Raw genomic sequence first — 18,830 nt, 5'->3', positions numbered from 1 at the left:
AATGGGGCCCCTGTATAGTATAAGGAGATTTGCAACACACATTGAAGAGAATGGGGTGGGGAAAAGTCGAATTCAGGAAGTACAGTTCCACTAATGTTTGCCCCTAGGAAAATATTATTTCATTAAAGTATTGTGCGTGTGTGTTCATTGATTTCGTCTGGAGACATCAAGGCCAGCTTGATTTTCTGGTAAGTGTTCTGCGGTTGCGCATTCAGTTGTTACCGAAAACTCGTAAGTAAAATCACATGATTTGTGTCTTGTCATATGACATTGATGAGGACGACAAGCAACCAGCGACTCTGGACTTCACTAAAAGAAATAACCCTAAACTGTCAGGGATGAAGTTAACTTTTTTGTGTCGATAATATGTGGAGTATGGAATGCTGGGGAGTTTTGTCTACGATTGCTGCCGCCTGTCTGTTAGGTAAGGTTTGTTGTTTTAGCTAATCAACATTAACGTTAGCTTTAGCTGGCAGCACTCTGTTTTTAGATATCTAGATATGACTGATGGCAATTTGTCTACATGGGATTATTTGAGGTACCCATTTGTGCCAATGGCACTGTAGATACCTTTTTGTTTGTAAACTTTGTCAAGACAGCCACACCATATCACAATTCTGATTTGATTTGACATATTTTACAAAACGTGAAACTTTAATTGAATATGATTCAAAACGTTCATAAATGACAATGCAAAATTACACACTGCTTTGCAACATTGTTGCATAAATGTAGCTATAAAAGTTTCACATTCCACTTGTCACGTGAAGACATTTTTATATTTTATTAATCAAGCCCACAGTTAACACATTTACCCAAGCAGTCCCGAACAATGCTCTGGCAATAGAATATGATGTACAGTACACACACAAGGCCCTGGCCAACTCGGAGCATTTTGGAGTTTAAACCAGGGGAAATCATATGACCTGGTTTTGAATAATTGCAATTCTTGAAGAGGGTGTCTTTCTCTCAGCAAAGCAGCTCAGCTCATGGCTAATGTGATTACTGCGACAATAAGGTCTCTGTTTGCTGCTGCTCTCGCTTCTGTTTCCCCAACTCACTGACAGGTCAGACACCATGATATCTTGTGTTAACGGCATGTGATAATGAGACAAGATATCATAGTGTCTGACCTGTCCACAAATAGCTACATATCCTAAAGAAGACTTACTTTGAAATACTTGTGAAACATTGGCTACCACATTGTGAAATAGATCAGTTGGGTGTGATTCAGAATGACAGCATCATTGTAAGATATCAAAGGAATGAGGAAGTAGACATCTACAATCTTTCATGTTGGAACTTTGTGCCATTATTTGATTAGAAACAAGTCTTTAAAAAACATGTGCTTTACAATTTATAAGACCACAAAAACAACAAAAGGGATTTGGAGAATTTCCCTCAAACAGTAAGGGTTAATCTGTGGATGCCTACTGAAAGATAATCTAATTACAGTGAGGGGAAGGTTACAGTGCCGTGAAAAAGTTTTTGCCCCCTTTCTAATTTTCTCTAATTTTGCATATTTTTTTTATACTGAATGTTATCGGATCGTCAACCAAAACCTAATAAAAGATAAAGGGAACCTGAGTGAACAAATAACAATGACATACTTATTTCATAAACAAAGTTATGCAACACCCAATGCTCATTTGTGAAAAACTAATTGCCCCTTTACACTCAATAACTGGTTGTGCCACCTTTAGCTGCCATGACTCCAACCAAACACTTCCTGTAGTTGTTGATCAGTCTCGCACGTCGCTATGGAGGAATTTTGGCCCACTCTTCCATGCAGAACTGCTGTAACTCAGCAACATTTGTGGGTTTTCAAGCATGATTTGCTTGTTTCAAGCCCTGGCACAACATCTCAATTGGGATTAGGTCTGGATTTTGACTAGGCCATTCCAAAACTTCAAATGTGTTGCTTTTTAGCCATTTTCATGTAGACTTGATTGTGTGTTTTGGGTCATTGTCTTGCTGCATTACCCAACTGCGCTTTAGCTTCAGCTCACAGACGGATGGCCTGACATTCTTCTGTAGAATTCTCTGATACAGCGCAGAATTCATGGTTCCTTCTAATAAGGCAAGTCATCCAGGTCCTGACGCAGCAAAGCATCCCCAAACCATCAGGCTTAACTGTTGGTATGAGGTTCTTAATGTGGAAAGCAGTGTTTGGTTTTTGCCAGGCATAATGGGACCCATGTCACCCAAAAGGTTATACTTTTGATATCTCTGTCCATAGAACATTCTTCCAAGAGTCTTGATGATCTTCCAGGTGCTTTTTGGCAAACTTGATTCAACTTTTGGATGACATGGGTCCCATTGTCATAGAGGAAATCAGAAAGCGGACAAATACTTTTTCATGGCACTGTAGGTGTCACACGACCTCCTGAAATGTGTTAAGCCTGCTCCCGCTCGCGCCAGGCTCCCCAGCATTACTAACTCTTGCCACCATCAGTACACACACCTGCCTTTCCCCCGTCACGTGCATCAGCGATTATTGGACTCACCTGGACTCAATCACCTGTTTATTACCTCCCCTATAATTGTCAGTTCCCCAGCTCCGTTTGTATGTCGTTGTTACCTGTGTGCTGACGCTGTTCCTGTCTTGGTACCTGTCTGTTCTGCATAAAATGTTCAACGCTCTGTACCTTCTTCTCATCTCTGTCGTCAGTCCTTTCAAAGCTATCAAATACCAATTACCATTTTTCTTCTGAACCATACTAATTAGTCATTGACCCATTATGTTTCCAGAAAATCCAGCTTCCCATGTCATGATCTGCTCTATTTCCAGGCTATACCTTTGTCTATCAACCACATTACTACTTAGAGGCTGGGAATATACATGTTTTTCTGTTTCTATAACTATTTGCTCTAAAAATCTGGTTATAACAGGTGTGGTGGTGAGCCAGACGACGGCTCCCACGATGGCTCCTGCTGTGATGAACACCACATTCATTGAGAATGTGACGGTGACCACCAGAGTCAGTGAGAATGTGACTTTGACCACACCCATGCTCCTCAGCACCACATCCCCAGGCTGCTCTGCCCTCAACACCTCCACCTGTGAGACCTGTGTCCCAGGGTCCTACTCTGACAACGGTGAGTCTAGATGTCCTGCTAGCCTTACTTACCCTGGCCTGGCAGTAAGATGCTTAGTTTCAGTGAAGGGAGTAAAGGGGCAGCAGCTAGCCTAGCGGTTAAGAGCATTGTCAGTAACCCAAATAATTACTCATCACTGTAATGTCGTTTTTACCCATGTAACATCTATTTTTTGTGGACAGTGGACACAGGAGTTGTTGTTGGTATATGTCGCTTTTTGCTGTATTATTTGACTCCTGAAATTTGTCTGACCTCTACAGACTAACTGAAAGTGAAAACTTATTTGGTTCAAATGTAAAATGAAGGTGGAAAGTGTTGTAAACAGCACCACCTATTCAATAACAGCCTTCTGATGTCTCCCCAGACACCCTGCTGTGTTCCTGCTGCCATGAGCCAGGGCTGTGTCTGTTCGCTGGGGCTTGCCTCCCATGTTCCGGAGGGTTCTTTCAGCCTCTGGCTGGACAACAGCGATGTCAGCCCTGCAGCCAGGGTTTTTACACCAAGTACGTCTCTGTCAACTGAGGGCATAGTTGATTCACAAACATTCTGTATACCACTGTTGCATTGACCCTCTTCCTGTTCTCCATCTCACCTTGCAGTTTCACCGGCAGCCGTATGTGTCAGTCCTGCTCCCCAGGCTCCTACAGCAACAACACAGGCTCCGACTCCTGCCGAAGCTGTTCTCCAGGTATTTATATCAATATTTTTCTGTTCTTGTTGTATAATCATCACAATAATGACTTACTTGTTACTATTACTGTTATTATATTATACTGTGTTTGTTTGTTCATCCATGCCTATATGCAGAGAAAAAGGAGTGAATAGAAATGTTGTAACAACTGACGAAAACAATCAGCTCTACTGTATAAGAGCTGGGCTTTAGTCATGCGCATTCAAGTAATCCAACTCGTTACAAAAATTGAATTGGATGTATGTTTTTTTAAATGGAATGTGTTATTTTCAGGTTTCTATACATCACAACAAAATGCCACATCGTGCAGTCCATGTCAACAGGGAACGTTCTGCAAGTAAGTGGCCCTTTTGTCACCTTAGATTTGTGTTTTCTTAACTAGTGTGGTTTGCACTGCAGCGGGATCCACACAACTGGCCCTGTGGCTTGTCTGCAGATCTAACATGGATCACATGCTCTCATCTCATGCAACTGATATTACTTCCCAAAACAGGACACACACACACAATTGGGTTAGTAGTAGGCATTGAAGAAATAATTTCATAGTTCAGTCATCAGACATGGGGTGGTGATAGCCAGCAGTATTAAACAGTATTTTGTAAATAAGTTCTTCCCTATTCATTGCACCCTTGTGGACGTCCCTCCCACAGCTCCTCCAGTTGTGCTCTGTGTCAGATCTGTCCTGCTGGTACAGAGTCTCTGCAGCCTGCTGCCAAGGAGTGCACACCTTGTCGTCCAGGTAACTGCCAGTGCCAGCCAACAATATCAATTGTGCTATTTATAATGCATACAGTGTGTTAAACATTTTTTTTTAAATGATTTAATATTTTTCTGAGAATGTTCCATTCAATGTAATATAAAGTAAATATTCAACTATGACTGTATATGAAGTAGCTCTATTCACAGATGGGTTATCTGGCACTGCATTGATTAAATCTATAAACACACAAAATGAAGGCATCTACACTGAACAAAAATATAAATGCAACAAGATACATTATAAAGTAGGTGCCTGGACCAGAAAACCAGTCAGTATCTGGTGTGACCACCATTTGCCTCATGCAGCGTGACACATCTCCTTGGCATAGAGTTGATCAGGCTGTATATTGTGGCCTGTGGAATGTTGTCCCACTCCTCTTCAATGGCTGTGCGAAGTTTCTGGATATTGGCAGGAACTGGAACACGCTGTCGTACACATCGATCCAGAGCATCCCAAACGTGCTCAATGGGTGACATGTCTGGTGAGTATGCAGGCCATTGAAGAACTGGGACATTTTCAGCTTCCAGGAATTGTGTACAGATCCTTCCGACATGGGGCTGTGCATTATCATGCTGAAACACGAGGTGACTGCGGCAGATGAATGGCACGACAATGGGCATCAGGATCTCGTCATTCAAATTGCTCTCGATGAAATGCAATTGTGTTCGTTGTCCGTAGCTTATGCCTACCCATACCATAACCCCACCGCCACCATGGAGCACACAACGTTGACATCAGCAAACTGTCGCCCAAAAGACGCCATACACGCTGTCTGCCATCTGCCCAGTACAGTTGAAACTACGATTCATCCATGAAGAGCACACTTCTCCAGCACGCCAGTTGCCATCGAATGTTAGCATTTTCCCACTGAAGCCGGGTATGATGCCGAACTGCAGTCAGTTCAAGACCCTGGTGAAGACGGCGAGCACACAGATGAGCTTCCCTGAGACGGTTCTGACAATTTGTGCAGAAATTCTTCGGTTGTGCAAACCCACAGTTTCATCAGCTGTCCGGCTGGCTGGTCTCAGACGATCTTACAGGTGGAGAAGCCATGTGTGGATGTCCTGGGCTGGCGTGGTCTGTGGTTGTACGACCAAATTGTGGTTACACGTGGTTGTGAGGCCGCTTTGATGTACTGCCAATTCTCTAAAACAATGTTGGAGGTGGCTTATGGTAGTAAAATTAACATTAAATTCTCTGGCAACAGCTCTGGTGGACATTCCTGCATTCAGCATGTCAATTAAACACTCCCTCAACTTGAGACATCTGTGGCACATTTTTAGTGGCCTTTTATTGTCCCCAGCACAAGGTGCACCTACACTACCGTTCAAAAGTTTAGGGTCACTTACAAATGTCCTTGTTTTTGAAAGAAAAGCAACTTTTTTGTCAATTTAAATAACATCAAATTAATCAGAAATAGTGTAGACATTGTTAATGTTGTAAATGACTATTGTAGCTGGAAACTGCTTTTTTTTTTTACAATAAAAAAAACCTGAATATCTACATAGGCGTACAGAGGCCCATTATCAGCAACCATCACTCATGTGTTCCAATGGCACGTTGTGTTAGCTAATCCAAGTTTATAACTTTAAAAGGATAATTGATCATTAGAAAACCCTTTTGCAATTATGTTAGCACAGCTGAAAACTGGTGTTCTGATGAAAGAAGCAATAAAACTGGTATTCTTTAGACTAGTTGAGTAGCTGGAGCATCAGCATTTTGTGGGTTCGATTAAACCAGTCTCAAGGCCAGCATCCCGGAGTCGCCTCTTCACTGTTGACGTTGAGATTGGTGTTTTGTGGGTACCATTTAATGAAGCTGCCAGTTGAAGACTTGTGAGGCGTCTGTTTCTCAAACTAGACACTCTAATGTACTTGTCCTCTTGCTCAGTTGTGCACCGGGGCTTCCCACTCTTTCTATTCTGGTTAGTGCCAGTTTGCACTGTTCTGTGAAGGCAGTAGTACACAGCGTTGTACGAGATCTTCAGTTTCTTGGCAATTTCTCACATGGAATAGCCTTCATTTCTCAGAAAAGGAATACTGACGAGTTGCAGAAGAAAGGTCTTTGTTTCTTGCCATTTTGAGCCTGTAATCAAATGCTGATGCTGCAGATACTCAACTAGTCTAAAGAAGACCAGTTTTATTGCCTCTTTAATCAGTACAACAGTTTTCAGCTGTGCTAACATAATTGCAAAAGGGTTTTCTAAGGATCAATTATCCTTTTAAAATGCTAAACTTGGATTAGCTAACACAATGTGCCATTGGAACACAGGAGTGGTGGTTGCTGATAATGGGCCTCTGTAGATATTCCATTTTAAAAAAACAGCAGTTTCCAGCAACAAGTCATTTACAACATTAACAATGTCTACACTGTATTTCTGATCAATTTGATGTTTTTTTTTAATGGACAAAAAATGTGCATTTCTTTCAAAAACAAGGACATTTCTAAGTGACCCCAAACTTTTGAACGGTAGTGTATGTAATGATCATGCTGTTTAATCAGCTTCTTGATATGCCACACCTGTCAGGTGGATGGATTTATTTTGACAAAGGAGTAATTTGTGCACAACATTTGAGAGAAGCTTTTTGTGCGTATGGAACATTTCTGGGATCTTTTATTTCAGCTCATGAAACATGGGACCAACACTTTACATGTTGCGTTCATATTTTTGTTCAGTATAATTCAAGGTAGTACACCGTAATAGCAGAGATTCAGTCAGTTTTAAATGGATGACATTTTAGTGGAGTAATCTGATTTAGGATGTATTGATGAGATGTTTGGTTTTGGACAGGTATGCACAAGGGTCCCCGTCAGAGTATGTGTCAAATATGCAGCAGCGGCTTCTTCCAGATCCGCTGGGGCCAGGAGACCTGTAACCTCTGCCCTGAAAACCACTACTGCCCAGTCAGTACCACATCCCTGACTCCCAGTAAACACCTCCAAAACTGAAAGTATCATTAAGGGATTTCCTGACCAACTTGAATGACCAAGGCTCACATCATCTGTTCCACAGAGTCCAGATGTGAACCCCATCCTGTGCCCCGGTGATGCCTTCTGTCCTGAAGGCAGCACTGCTCCAGGTTACTGCATGGAGACCTTCTTTCGCAAGGCAGGGGAGGAGTGTGAGCTGGCCCCCGTCACCATTGCTTTACTTGTCATAGGAGGAGGAGGTATGTCTGAAGAAACATGTTGAAAATATTGGTGTAGTGGAAGGAAAGTGGTTTGAACTTTAGGCTACCACTTAGATGTTGAAAACCCTTGTCAAGCTGTCATAATGAAGTGAGCAAAATAATTGGCTTCCCATATTTACTTCTTTTTTTGTGACCCTTTGAGAAAAGTTGTTCACTGACATGAACCTTGTTTATTTCTTCTAATTGCACAAATTGTATGCATTTTCTGGGCACTACTAAGTACAAATATCCAAATATATGATTGAATTATCTTGTTTAGAGGTCATTTGATCAGGAGGCAACATCTTGTAGCAAAAACAAAGTGTAATAGAAATCATGCTGAAGTAATAGAGTAGTAGTAAGTGAACGTTGTAGTCTTGTTGCATACAGTCTGTTTTCTTTATTTCCTCTGGTCCAGTGGCCCTACTCTTCATCATCCTGCTGGTGTTGCGTCGAAGACGAGACACAGACGGAGAGCTTTCCCTTGCACGACAACCTCTGTTACGCAAAGAGCGGCCGCAAGGTCGATACTACGGGATCCCATGTGATGCCGAGCCAGTATACGCTGGTTGGTGAGCATGTCCCCAGCCCCATCTGATGCCTCCAATTATTGGGGTAAAATGTCTGGCTTTCAGAGCAAAATCAACTGAATTCTATGTACCTCAGCTTTGGACTAATGGACCATAAGAGAAAGCAGACTCACACCAAATCCTAGCCATGGTTTACCAAATGTCCATTTGAGTACTTTTGATAACTCACTAGCTCTTTCATGCGGTACATCTCCTAGATGTAATTTTTTATTTATTTAACTAGGCAAGTCAGTTAAGAACAAATTCTTATTTTCAATGACTGCCTAGGAACAGTAGGTTAACTGCCTACTGTTCCTAGGGTTAACTGCCTACTGTTCCTAGGGGCAGAACGACAGATTTTTACCTTGTCAGCTCGGGGATTCGATCTTGCAACCTTTCGGTTACTAGTCCAACGCTCTAACCACTAGGCTACCTGCTGCTGTCATTCTTGACAAGCAGAAGTGTTTTTCTTCAGTATTTTGTGCTTTAGTGAAGGCTGACCCTATTACATTTGTTAAAAAGAAGAGAAAATGTCAGCAATTGAATTCCTCTTTAGGTTCATTAGGTCAATGGTTTAAAGAGGCACACAGAATGGTTGAGGAGGTTTGAAAACTGCTTGTTGAGCCTCTTATAAGGACTTTGTTATATGAAAAGCACTTGTTTTTGTTTGTAAATGTTACTGCATTCATTTATGGTAGATCGAAAGTTATGCTTTAAAGATTGTTTTAAGTAAATGTTCCCCTCTTTCACAGAAATAATCTTTCCTGGTTATACAGATTAATAATATTGATGTGAGGTACTATGTATTATCTTTATGTTTGAAATGCAAATCTATATTCAGCATTAGCAATGTTTTTGACCTGTTCTTTAAAAGAAAATTATATTTGTATGTTTTAAAGAAAAACACTGACTCCACTCCAGGGTATATACTGGAATAAAGCAGAACTTTGCACTAGTTTCAAGTGACATTCTGTTGTATAATTACTAGCCTATAAAATAACAAGATGCAGACTGAAGTTATTTAAGTATGTTTCATGAGGTGTGCGAACAAGAAAACTAACTTTTTACAGGATCGCGTACTGATTGTCCTAATGTGGTACACCGTAGTAGTTCATTGCATGCGGTGATGCCAATTTAGCAATTTTGTTGCTAGATTTAGCAACTTTATTTTTCAAACAGCACCTAGCAACAAATTTAGCTACTTTTAAAAATGTATTTGGAATTTTTAGCAACTTTTGAAAAGTGACTCAAACGCTAAAATGCACGCATTTTTCCTCTAAACGATTTTCTCTGTCACACACTCAGTCACAACACACGGGCCTGGCTGCAAAAGTGCACTGTGAGTGACGTCAGCAGCAGGCGCTCAGCTCGTGCACAGGCAGCAGAAGGCAAGCAGCAATTTCCGTAAATTGCAAATCATTGTTGGCTGGCTGACAGCAGCAGTAGTATGGGTTCGACGAGCCAAACCCAATGAATATAGTTGGTCACGAATGTGTCTCAATCAAAACATGTCTCAATCAAAATCGTACAGAAAACAGTGGTAGTCTGTACCTGAACAAATGTCAAATCATATTTTTTGCCGAGATGGCCAGTCAATTTGAGTTACGTTATTGAATATTCTACGTAATGACGCAGTTTTACGTTATCACGCAATGACATCACAACGTAATTTAGCAACAAATCAACCTGACCTCTAGCAACTTACCCTGAAAATTAGTTGGCAACACTGATTGCATGACAAAAAAAGATGGGGGCCACCATGGCAAGGAACGTCTCTGGTATGTAAATGCTTTGCCACATTATTCAGATATTAGCTACCTGTGATCAATTCAATGTTTTCTGTAAACTCTATTGCTCTGTTTTACAATCATAATAGCTAGTCTCTTGCTAACAAGGCGACTTTCGTGGCTATGATTACCACATTCTAAGGTTATCAAATGCCAGCCCATACATACTCTAGTCTGATTAATCGGTAGTTTTACAGTGAGTATACAATACAGAATGTTGAGTAAAAATAATTTTTGCTACCGGCTGCTTGAAATTTGAGACAAAATATTCACAGCTAAGTATTGTTTACCCGATTTAGAGAGCTGGTAGGTATGGTTCGGTTAGGCACCAATGTAAAAATGAGTTTTTTTTTTATTTGATATTCGGATTTTAATCACCCCCCCCCCCTAAAAAAACAAAGTGTGGATTGTATCTCAGTTTTTATACACCTTTTTGGATGTAGTCTGCCAATACAGGCTTCCCTGGGGGTCAGTTGGTATACCATGGTGTTTTCAACTCCAGGGTTGTGGGTTCGATTCCCACGGGGGGCCAGTACAAAAAAAAATACAAAAATATAAATGAAATGTATGCATTCACTACTGTAAGTCGCTCTGGATAAGAGCGTCTGCTAAATGACTAAAATGTAAATGTAAATACATTCTTAAAAGGGGTTTCCTGCTTGTTTAAAGCTGTGTACAGTTCGTTAAGCGCCAGCTTGTATTTTAATTGTCCTGAGGTGGAATTTATACAGCAGTAACAATAACAGCCTACAACTCCCTCGGGAAGTGGAAAGGTCATCATTTGACCATCAGGTATTCCAAGATGGGTGAACAGTGGGTCGACACTTCTAACGTGCTGGAATAAGCACACCAGTTAGAGTTGATGAAGAGGGAAACTCTCCCCCCCTCAATTTGCCCCACTGTCCTGTCCTGTCCCCCAGGTGAATGGCGAATCAATCGAGTTGGATAGCTGTGGGGGGGTATCTTGTCTGAGAGCCATGTTTCTGAAAAGCAAAGAATATTTCAGTTCCGAGAGTCCCGTCGGTAGCAAATCCGCGATCGGAGGGGATCTATTTTATTATCAAGTGACTGTTTTTTTCCCTTTGCCTTAATCTCACCAGGATCCCCCCTCTCTTGCCTCTAACGCCGGCGTTTCCTTTTGGGTAGCCTGAATTTTAGGTTGGAATTAGAGTCCAGGGCAGATGAGTCGAAGGCAGAATTGGGGTAAGTAACTGCCGATCTGTTGTTCAAGAGTTCTTGTCGGTTGTAAGAAATAATAGCGGATACATTTAATGAAAATAGAGTAAAAATAAATAACAAAATAATCACGAACAGCTGGGTCGGAGCTTGCAAAACGGTGACCATCCAGTACGGCACCATTGTAGGCTAAACATTTTTTTTAAATGCATTTACAGATGGCATACAAGTTTGTTATTAAGCCACGTGGAAGTTCACATTTTCGAGAAGGCATTTCTGCCCAAAAATGCATTTTGCTAAAATAATTGTTTACATTCAAATGTCTCCTGTGAAGTAGTGACGCCCGACATGCCTAGTTTCCTGAAACGAGTCACATATACCTATTGGCTTTCAAAAGTAAACAATACTTTCCTGTGGATATTTTGTCTAAAATTTAGAGCAGCAAAAAGTACAAACCGCACTAGCCCAAAGGCCGGCTGATGGCGATGTTGAGTCGTTTCATTTTACCGTCCAAACGCAATACATTCTTATCCCTTGTGGACCAATAGGTACCTAAAACATTCTCCATTCAGGCTGCATAGGCTTCAATATCATACTTAACATTTTTAAATGGCAAGAAGGCGGGGGAAAAACTGGGGAAATATGCGTGCTTTCCTTATGAAACACCATTTTTCCACCACCACGCTAGTGGCTAAATGCTAATCCCGGATGTTACCTATCATGTTCAGACAATCCGGTTGAAAAGATCAGACCAGGGGTTCTGTTTCTTTTACAACAGCGCATTATGGGAAACCAAGACTGTTCTCAGGGCAGACCTGGTTGTAGCTAGATATGTCCGAGTTGTCGGGGACAAATTTAGCATTTTAGTTAACCCTTTTCCTAAACTTAACATAATTCTCCTAACCTGCCAAAGTACACATTTTCCAAATGTTTTTGTTGCCTTTTAGCCATTAAATAACGTTAAGGAGGAAATCGAAACCTATGCAGCCTGAAAGGATATTTTTTTGTAGGTACAAACGGGTCCATGAGGGATACAAATGTATTGCCAGCTGCATACAACGCGTTTGGATAGTAAAATTAAACAACTCAATATCGCCATCTGCTGACCTTTGGGCTAAAACCGCCTTGACAACCGGTACGAGTAAGTTTAAATGTATTTTTATTCAACATTCTGGTTTGTAAGGAACATTTACATGATTTTGCACACAGATGTTTCAGGGTGTAAGCCTATATACCAATTAATTGTGTATTACAGCCTGATTAATCAGACAATCCATACTCATGCTAGCTTGCTAGCTATTTCTATGGTCAATGTGTTGCTAACGTGTAGTGTAATGCTAATGAATATACAAGTTAGTGCCAAAATAATGGAAAAACTTGAATAAATGAGGGATACAAAGTATATTGAAACTAGGTGCTTTCACAAAGGTGTGGTTTCCTGAGTTTATTAAGCAATTATCATCACATCACGACAGGGCTGTAGTGGAGCAGGTTAAGAACTTCAAGTTCCTTGGCGTCCACATCACCAACAAACTAACATGGTCCAAGCACACCAATACAGTAGTGAAGAGGGCACGACAAAACCTTTTCCCCCTCAGGAGACTGAAAAGATTTGGCATGGGTCCTCAAAAGGTTCTACAGCTGCACCATCAAGAGCATCCTGACGGGTTGCATCACGGCCTGGTATGGCAACTGCAAGGCACTACAGAGGGTAGTGCTTACGGCCCAGTACATCACCGGGGCCAAGTTTCCTGCCATCAGGACCTCTATATCAGGTGGTGTCAAAGAAAGGCCCTAAAAATTGTCAAAGACTCCAGCCACCCTAGTCATAGAATGTTCTCTCTGGTACCGCACAGCAAGCGGTACCGGAGCGCCAAGTCTAGGACCAAGAGGCTTCTAAACAACTTCTACCCCCAAGCCATAAGACTCCTGAACATCTAATCAAATGGCTACCCAAACTATTTGCATTGCCCCCCCCCCCCCCCCCCCCCCCTTCTACGCTGCTGCTACTCTCCGTTATCTATGCATAGTCGCTTTAATAACTCTACATATATAGTCGTGGCCAAAAGTTTTGAGAATGACACATATTAGTCTGCTGCCTCAGTTGTATGATGGCAATTTGCATATACTCCAGAATGTTATGAAGAGTGATCAGATGAATTGCAATTAATTGCGAAGTCCCTCTTTGCCATGCAAATGAACTGAATCCACAAAAAACATTTCCACTGCATTTCAGCCCTGCCACAAAAGGACCAGCTGACATCATGTCAGTGATTCTCTCGTTAACACAGGTGTGAGTATTGACGAGGACAAGGCTGGAGATCACTCTGTCATGCTGATTGAGTTCGAATAACAGACTGGAAGCTTCAAAAGGAGGGTGGTGCTTGGAATCATTGTTCTTCCTCTGTCAACCATGCAAGGAAACACGTGCCGTCATCATTGCTTTGCACAAAAGGGCTTCACAGGTCAATCCTCAAGAGGCGGGTGGACAAACAAAAACCCACAAATTCTGACAAACTCCAAGCATTGATTATGCAAGAATGGGCTGCCATCAGTCAGGATGTGGCCCAGAAGTTAATTGACAGCATGCCAGGGACAGCCTGTAATTATACTTCAGTATTCCATAGTAACATCTGACAAAAATATCTGAAGACACTGAAGCAGCAAACTTTGGAAATTAATATTTGTGTCATTCTCAAAACTTTTGGCCACGACTGTACATATTACCTCAATTAGGTGTCCCTCGGTGTCGAGGGACACCGGTACCTCCTGTATATAGACTCGCAATTGTTATTTTACTGCTGCTCTTTAATTATTTAAAATACTTTTTTTTTTAGGTCTTTTCTTAAAACTGCATTGTTGGTTAAGGGCTTGTAAGTAAGGGTTTCACTGTAAGGTCTACACCTGTTGTATTCGGCGCATGTGACAAATAACATTTGATTTGGGCCACCATGGCTATGCCCCCATAGGATGATAATGCCCCCAGCTACAGGCCGAGAGTGGTCACTGAATGGTTTGATGAGAATGAAAATTATATAAACCATATGCCATGGCTGTCTCAGTTACCAGATCGCAACCCAGTTCACACTTATGGGAGATTCTGGAGCGGCGCCGGAGACGGCGTTTTCCACCACCATCTACAGAGCTCCAAATGATGGAATTTATTTTGGAAGAATGTAAACACATCCCTTCAGTAGCGTTTCAGACACTTGTAGAATCTATGCCAAGGTGCATTGGAGCTGTTCTGTCTTGTGGTGGCCCAATACCCTATTAAGATACTTTGTTGGTGTTTCCTTTAGTTTGGCAGTTAGCTGTATATGCTACTGTTATCAGTTGTGAAAAAGTAGCTAAATGGCTTCCCTAATTTTAGGAATTTCCATCTCTTGTATTCATAGGCTTGCAGAGGTCATTGACTGTTTGCCAGGGGGCAGCAGATATGTCGCTTCTCCACCATAATCCATCATCAAACCATGCAGAGTTCTGTGCTTTCTACCCCTGCATGGGCTTGTCTGTCTGCTAAAGCCATCCAGACACCCCAACAGGTCATCCTGTTACGGTGGGGGCTGCAATCACATAGTACTGATTAGCTTGATCAGATTCACCCTACCAAGTTATATTGTGCAAATTCAATTCACTAAGTGCAATTAGCTTTTTTTTTTACTATTCATGTTTTCCAAGCTTTTGTTTCAATTGTTAATTTGAAAGATTGATCAAAATCAATTCATAAGATTGTTGGCAGGCATATCAACTGGCTTTATGTTTGAATGGCATGAAACTGGAAAGGTTTTATTAAATGTATTTTTACTCATTTGGGTGGGGCTTGGTTATTGCGGGGTTGCACCTCTCATTCCCAGCCTGGTCCAGCAGCCAAGCAGAAACCTCACGTACATCAGCCTGAAGAAGGGAAAGAGGAAGTCTGTGAAATCAGTGGTGAAGAGGTTCATGCGGCTGCACTGTGGCCTATGGATTAGACGCAAGGTAATGTACAGTCTCTCATTCAATGTTTTCCTTAGTTTCTGAAACCATAAAGGTTGTGGAAATTACCTTATCCCAGTGTCTCCTCTGTCTTTGAATTGACACTGCTGGTTCACAACAGGCTGGATACAAGAAAAAACTGGAAGAAGTTGCCTGCAAGAAAGAAGCGTTTAAGGGAGCATGTGTTTTGTAACGAAACACCGACCGAGCTTTTGGAAAAAATGACCACAAAATTCTGGAAGAGGAGGAACTTGTTTGTCAATGATCCCTACAAGAAATACCATGAATGTGTCAACCTAAAAGTCTAACAGCTCAGTGGGTTCTTCAGGAACAAAACTGATGTGTGCGCAACTCTTGGGGCAAAACAGACGGGGTTGGCTTTGAACTAAAGGATTGTTGACAACATGTAAACTATATTTCCTCTCAAATTTTTCTTGAAAATAAATGTGCACTTCTCTCAAATACACCGGTACAGTGACTGGCGAAAGTAGTCCTCACTCGCGCGCGCTCTCCGGCGACTTCGTGTGTGCTCCCTACCGTCTGGTCCCCGTGGGCGCCCCCCCTGGCGTGCCTGCTCACCAACGGCCCCGGGCCCCTCCCCGGCACCATTTGGCCACAACCGGATAGATTTTGGGGGGGGGGTTTGTATCATTTGATTTACACAACATGCCTACCACTTTGAAGATGCAAAATATATTTTTTTTGGTGAAAAACAAGAAATAAGACAAACTGAACTTGAGCGTGCATAACTATTCACCCCCGAAGTCAATACGTTGTAGAGCCACCTTTTGCTGCAATTACAGCTGCAAGTCTCTTGGGGTATGTCTCTATAAGCTTGACACATCTAGCTACTGGGAGTTTTGCCCATTCTTCAAGGCAAAACTGCTGCAGCTCCTTGAAGTTGGATGGGTTCCGCTGGTGTACAGCAATCTTTAAGTCATACCACAGATTCTCAATTGGATTGAGGTCTGGGCTTTGACTAGGCCATTCCAAGACATTTAAATGTTTCCCCTTAAACCACTCAAGTGTTGCTTTAGCAGTATGCTTAGGGTCATTGTCCTGCTGGAAGTGAACCTCCGCCCCAGTCTCAAATCTCTGGAAGACTGAAACAGGTTTCCCTCAAGAATTTCCCTGTATTTAGCACCATCCATCATTCCTTCAATTCTGACCAGTTTCCCAGTCCCTGCCGATGTAAAAACATCCCCAGAGCATGATGCTGCCACCACCATACTTCACTTTGGAGATGGTGTTCTCGGGGTGATGAGAGGTGTTGGGTTTGCGCCAGACATAGTGTTTTCCTTGATGGCCAAAAAGCTTAATTTTAGTCTCATTTGACCAGAGTACCTTCTTCCATATGTTTGGGGAGTCTCCCACATGCCTTTTGGCAAACACCAAACATGTTTGCTTATTTTTTTCTTTAAGCAATGCCTTTTTTCTGGCCACTCTTCCATAAAGCCCAGCTCTGTAGAGTGTATTGCTCAAAGTGGTCCTATGGACAGATACTCCAATCTCTGCTAATGGAGCTTTGCAGCTCCTTCAGGTTATCTTTGGCCCCTTTGTTGCCTCTCTGATTAATGCCCTCCTTGCCTGGTCCGTGCGTTTGAATGGGCGGCCCTCTCTTGGGAGGTTTGTTGTGGTGCCATATTCTTTCCATTTTTAATAATGAATTTAATGGTGCTCCGTGGGATGTTCAAAGTTTCTGATATTCTTTTATAACCCAACCCTGATCTGTACTTCTCCACAACTTTGTCCCTGACCTGTTTGGAGAGCTCCTTGGTCTTCATAGTGCCGCTTGCTTGGTGGTACCGCTTGCTTAGTGGTGTTGCAGACTCTGAGGCCTTTCAGAACAGGTGTGTGTGTGTGTGTGTGTGTGTGTGTGTGTGTGTGTGTGTGTGTGTGTGTGTGTGTGTGTGTGTGTGTGTGTGTGTGTGTGTGTGTGTATATAACACGCACACACACACACACACACAGGTCATGTGACACTTAGATGGCACACAGGTGGACTTTTAAAACTAATTATATGACTTCTGAAGGTAATTGGTTGTACCAGATCTTATTTAGGGGCTTCATAGCAAATGGGGTGAATACATATGCACGCAGCACCTTTTTTTAATTTGTTTCATAATTTAGCGAAAAAAGTTTCACTACACCAATTTGGACTATTTTGTGTACTGTCGTGGCCAAAAGTTTTCAGAATGACACACATTAATTTTCACAGTCTGCTGCCTCGGTGTCTTCAGATATATTTGTCAGATGTTACTATGGAATACTGAAGTATAATTACAAGAATTTCATAAGTGTCAAAGGCTTTTATTGACAATTACATGAAGTTGATGCAAAGAGTCAATATTTGCAGTGTTGATCCTTCTTTTTCAAGACCTCTGCAATACGCCCTGGCATGCTGTCAATTAACTTCTGGGCCACATCCTGACTGATGGCAGCCCATTCTTGCATAATCAATGCTTGGAGTTTGTCCACCCACCTCTTGAGGATTGACCACAAGTTCGCAATGGGATTAAGGTCTGGGGAGTTTCCTGGCCATGGACCCAAAATATCCATGTTTTGTTCCCTGAGCCACTTAGTTATCACTTTTGCCTTAAGGCAAGGTGCTCCATCATGCTGGAAAAGGCATTGTTCGACACCAAACTGTTCCTGGATGGTTGGGAGAAGTTGCTCTCGGAGGATGTGTTGGTACCATTCTTTATTCATGGCTGTGTTCTTAGGCAAAATTGTGAGTGAGCCCACTCCCTTGGCTGAGAAGCAACCCCACACATGAATGGTCTCAGGATGCTTTACTGTTGGCATGACGCAGGACTGATGGTAGCGCTCACCTTGTCTTCTCCGGACAAGCTTTTTTCCGGATGCCCCAAACAATCGGAAAGGGGATTCATCAGAGAAAATGACTTTACCCCAGTCCTCAGCAGTCCAATCCCTGTACCTTTTGCAGAATATCAGTCTGTCCCTGATGTTTTCCCTGGAGAGAAGTGGCTTCTTTGCTGCGCTTCTTGACACCAGACCATCCTCCAAAAGTCTTCACTTCACGTGCGTGCAGATGCACTCACACCTGTCTGCTGCCATTCCTGAGCAAGCTCTGTACTGGTGGTGCCCCGATCCCGCAGCTGAATCAACTTTAGGAGACGGTCCTGGCGCTTGCTGGACTTTCTTGGGCGCCCTGAAGCCTTCATCACAACAATTGAACCGCTCTCCTTGAAGTTCTTGATGATCCGATAAATGGTTGATTTAGGTGCAATCTTACTGGCAGCAATATCCTTGCCTGTGAAGCCCTTTTGTGCAAAGCAATGATGACGGCACGTGTTTCCTTGCAGGTAACCATGGTTGACAGAGGAAGAACAATGATTCCAAGCACCACCCTCCTTTTGAAGCTTCCAGTCTGTTATTCGAACTCAATCAGCATGACAGAGTGATCTCCAGCCTTGTCCTCGTCAATACTCACCTGTGTTAATGAGAGAATCACTGACATGTCAGCTGGTCCTTTTGTGGTAGGGCTGAAATGCAGTGGAAATGTTTTTGGGGGATTCGGTTCATTTGCATGGCAAAGATGGACTTTGCAATTACTTGCAATTCATCTGATCACTCTTCATA

The 18,830-nt window shown here is 42.3% G+C and overlaps 1 protein-coding gene across 3 annotated transcripts; it reads left to right on the top strand.

Moving 5' to 3' along the window:
* The first annotated feature begins 244 nt into the window (after positions 1-244).
* On the top strand, positions 245-9,244 carry LOC106610990 (uncharacterized). 3 transcript variants are annotated; one of them, XM_014210766.3, is made up of 9 exons: positions 245-424; positions 2,893-3,099; positions 3,464-3,602; positions 3,699-3,787; positions 4,064-4,127; positions 4,441-4,529; positions 7,342-7,454; positions 7,564-7,720; positions 8,139-9,244. In XM_014210766.3, exons 1-9 carry the CDS (start codon positions 367-369, stop codon positions 8,294-8,296), a joined length of 1,074 nt encoding a protein of 357 aa, XP_014066241.3. In that variant the 5' UTR covers positions 245-366; the 3' UTR covers positions 8,297-9,244. The 3 variants fall into 3 exon arrangements, with proteins under 3 accessions (XP_014066241.3, XP_014066242.3, XP_014066243.3); XM_014210767.3 differs by lacking the exon at positions 245-424 and adding an exon at positions 2,581-2,666; XM_014210768.3 differs by lacking the exon at positions 245-424 and adding an exon at positions 2,584-2,608.
* Positions 9,245-18,830: the final 9,586 nt, after the last annotated feature.

This window comes from Salmo salar, chromosome 09, assembly GCF_965601325.2.
Source record: "Salmo salar chromosome 09, fSalSal1, whole genome shotgun sequence".
Classification (NCBI taxonomy): domain Eukaryota; kingdom Metazoa; phylum Chordata; class Actinopteri; order Salmoniformes; family Salmonidae; genus Salmo; species Salmo salar.
The sequence above is the reverse complement of the archived record's forward strand: the minus strand, read 5'-3'. Positions and strand labels throughout refer to the sequence as shown.

Coding starts and splice junctions, on each gene's coding strand:
- LOC106610990 (XM_014210766.3), top strand. CDS start 367: ATGTGGAGTATGGAATGCTGGGGAGTTTTGTCTACGATTGCTGCCGCC. Junction 7,455..7,563: donor CTGAAAACCACTACTGCCCA/GTCAGTACCACA, acceptor TCTGTTCCACAG/AGTCCAGATGTGAACCCCAT. Junction 7,721..8,138: donor ACTTGTCATAGGAGGAGGAG/GTATGTCTGAAG, acceptor CCTCTGGTCCAG/TGGCCCTACTCTTCATCATC.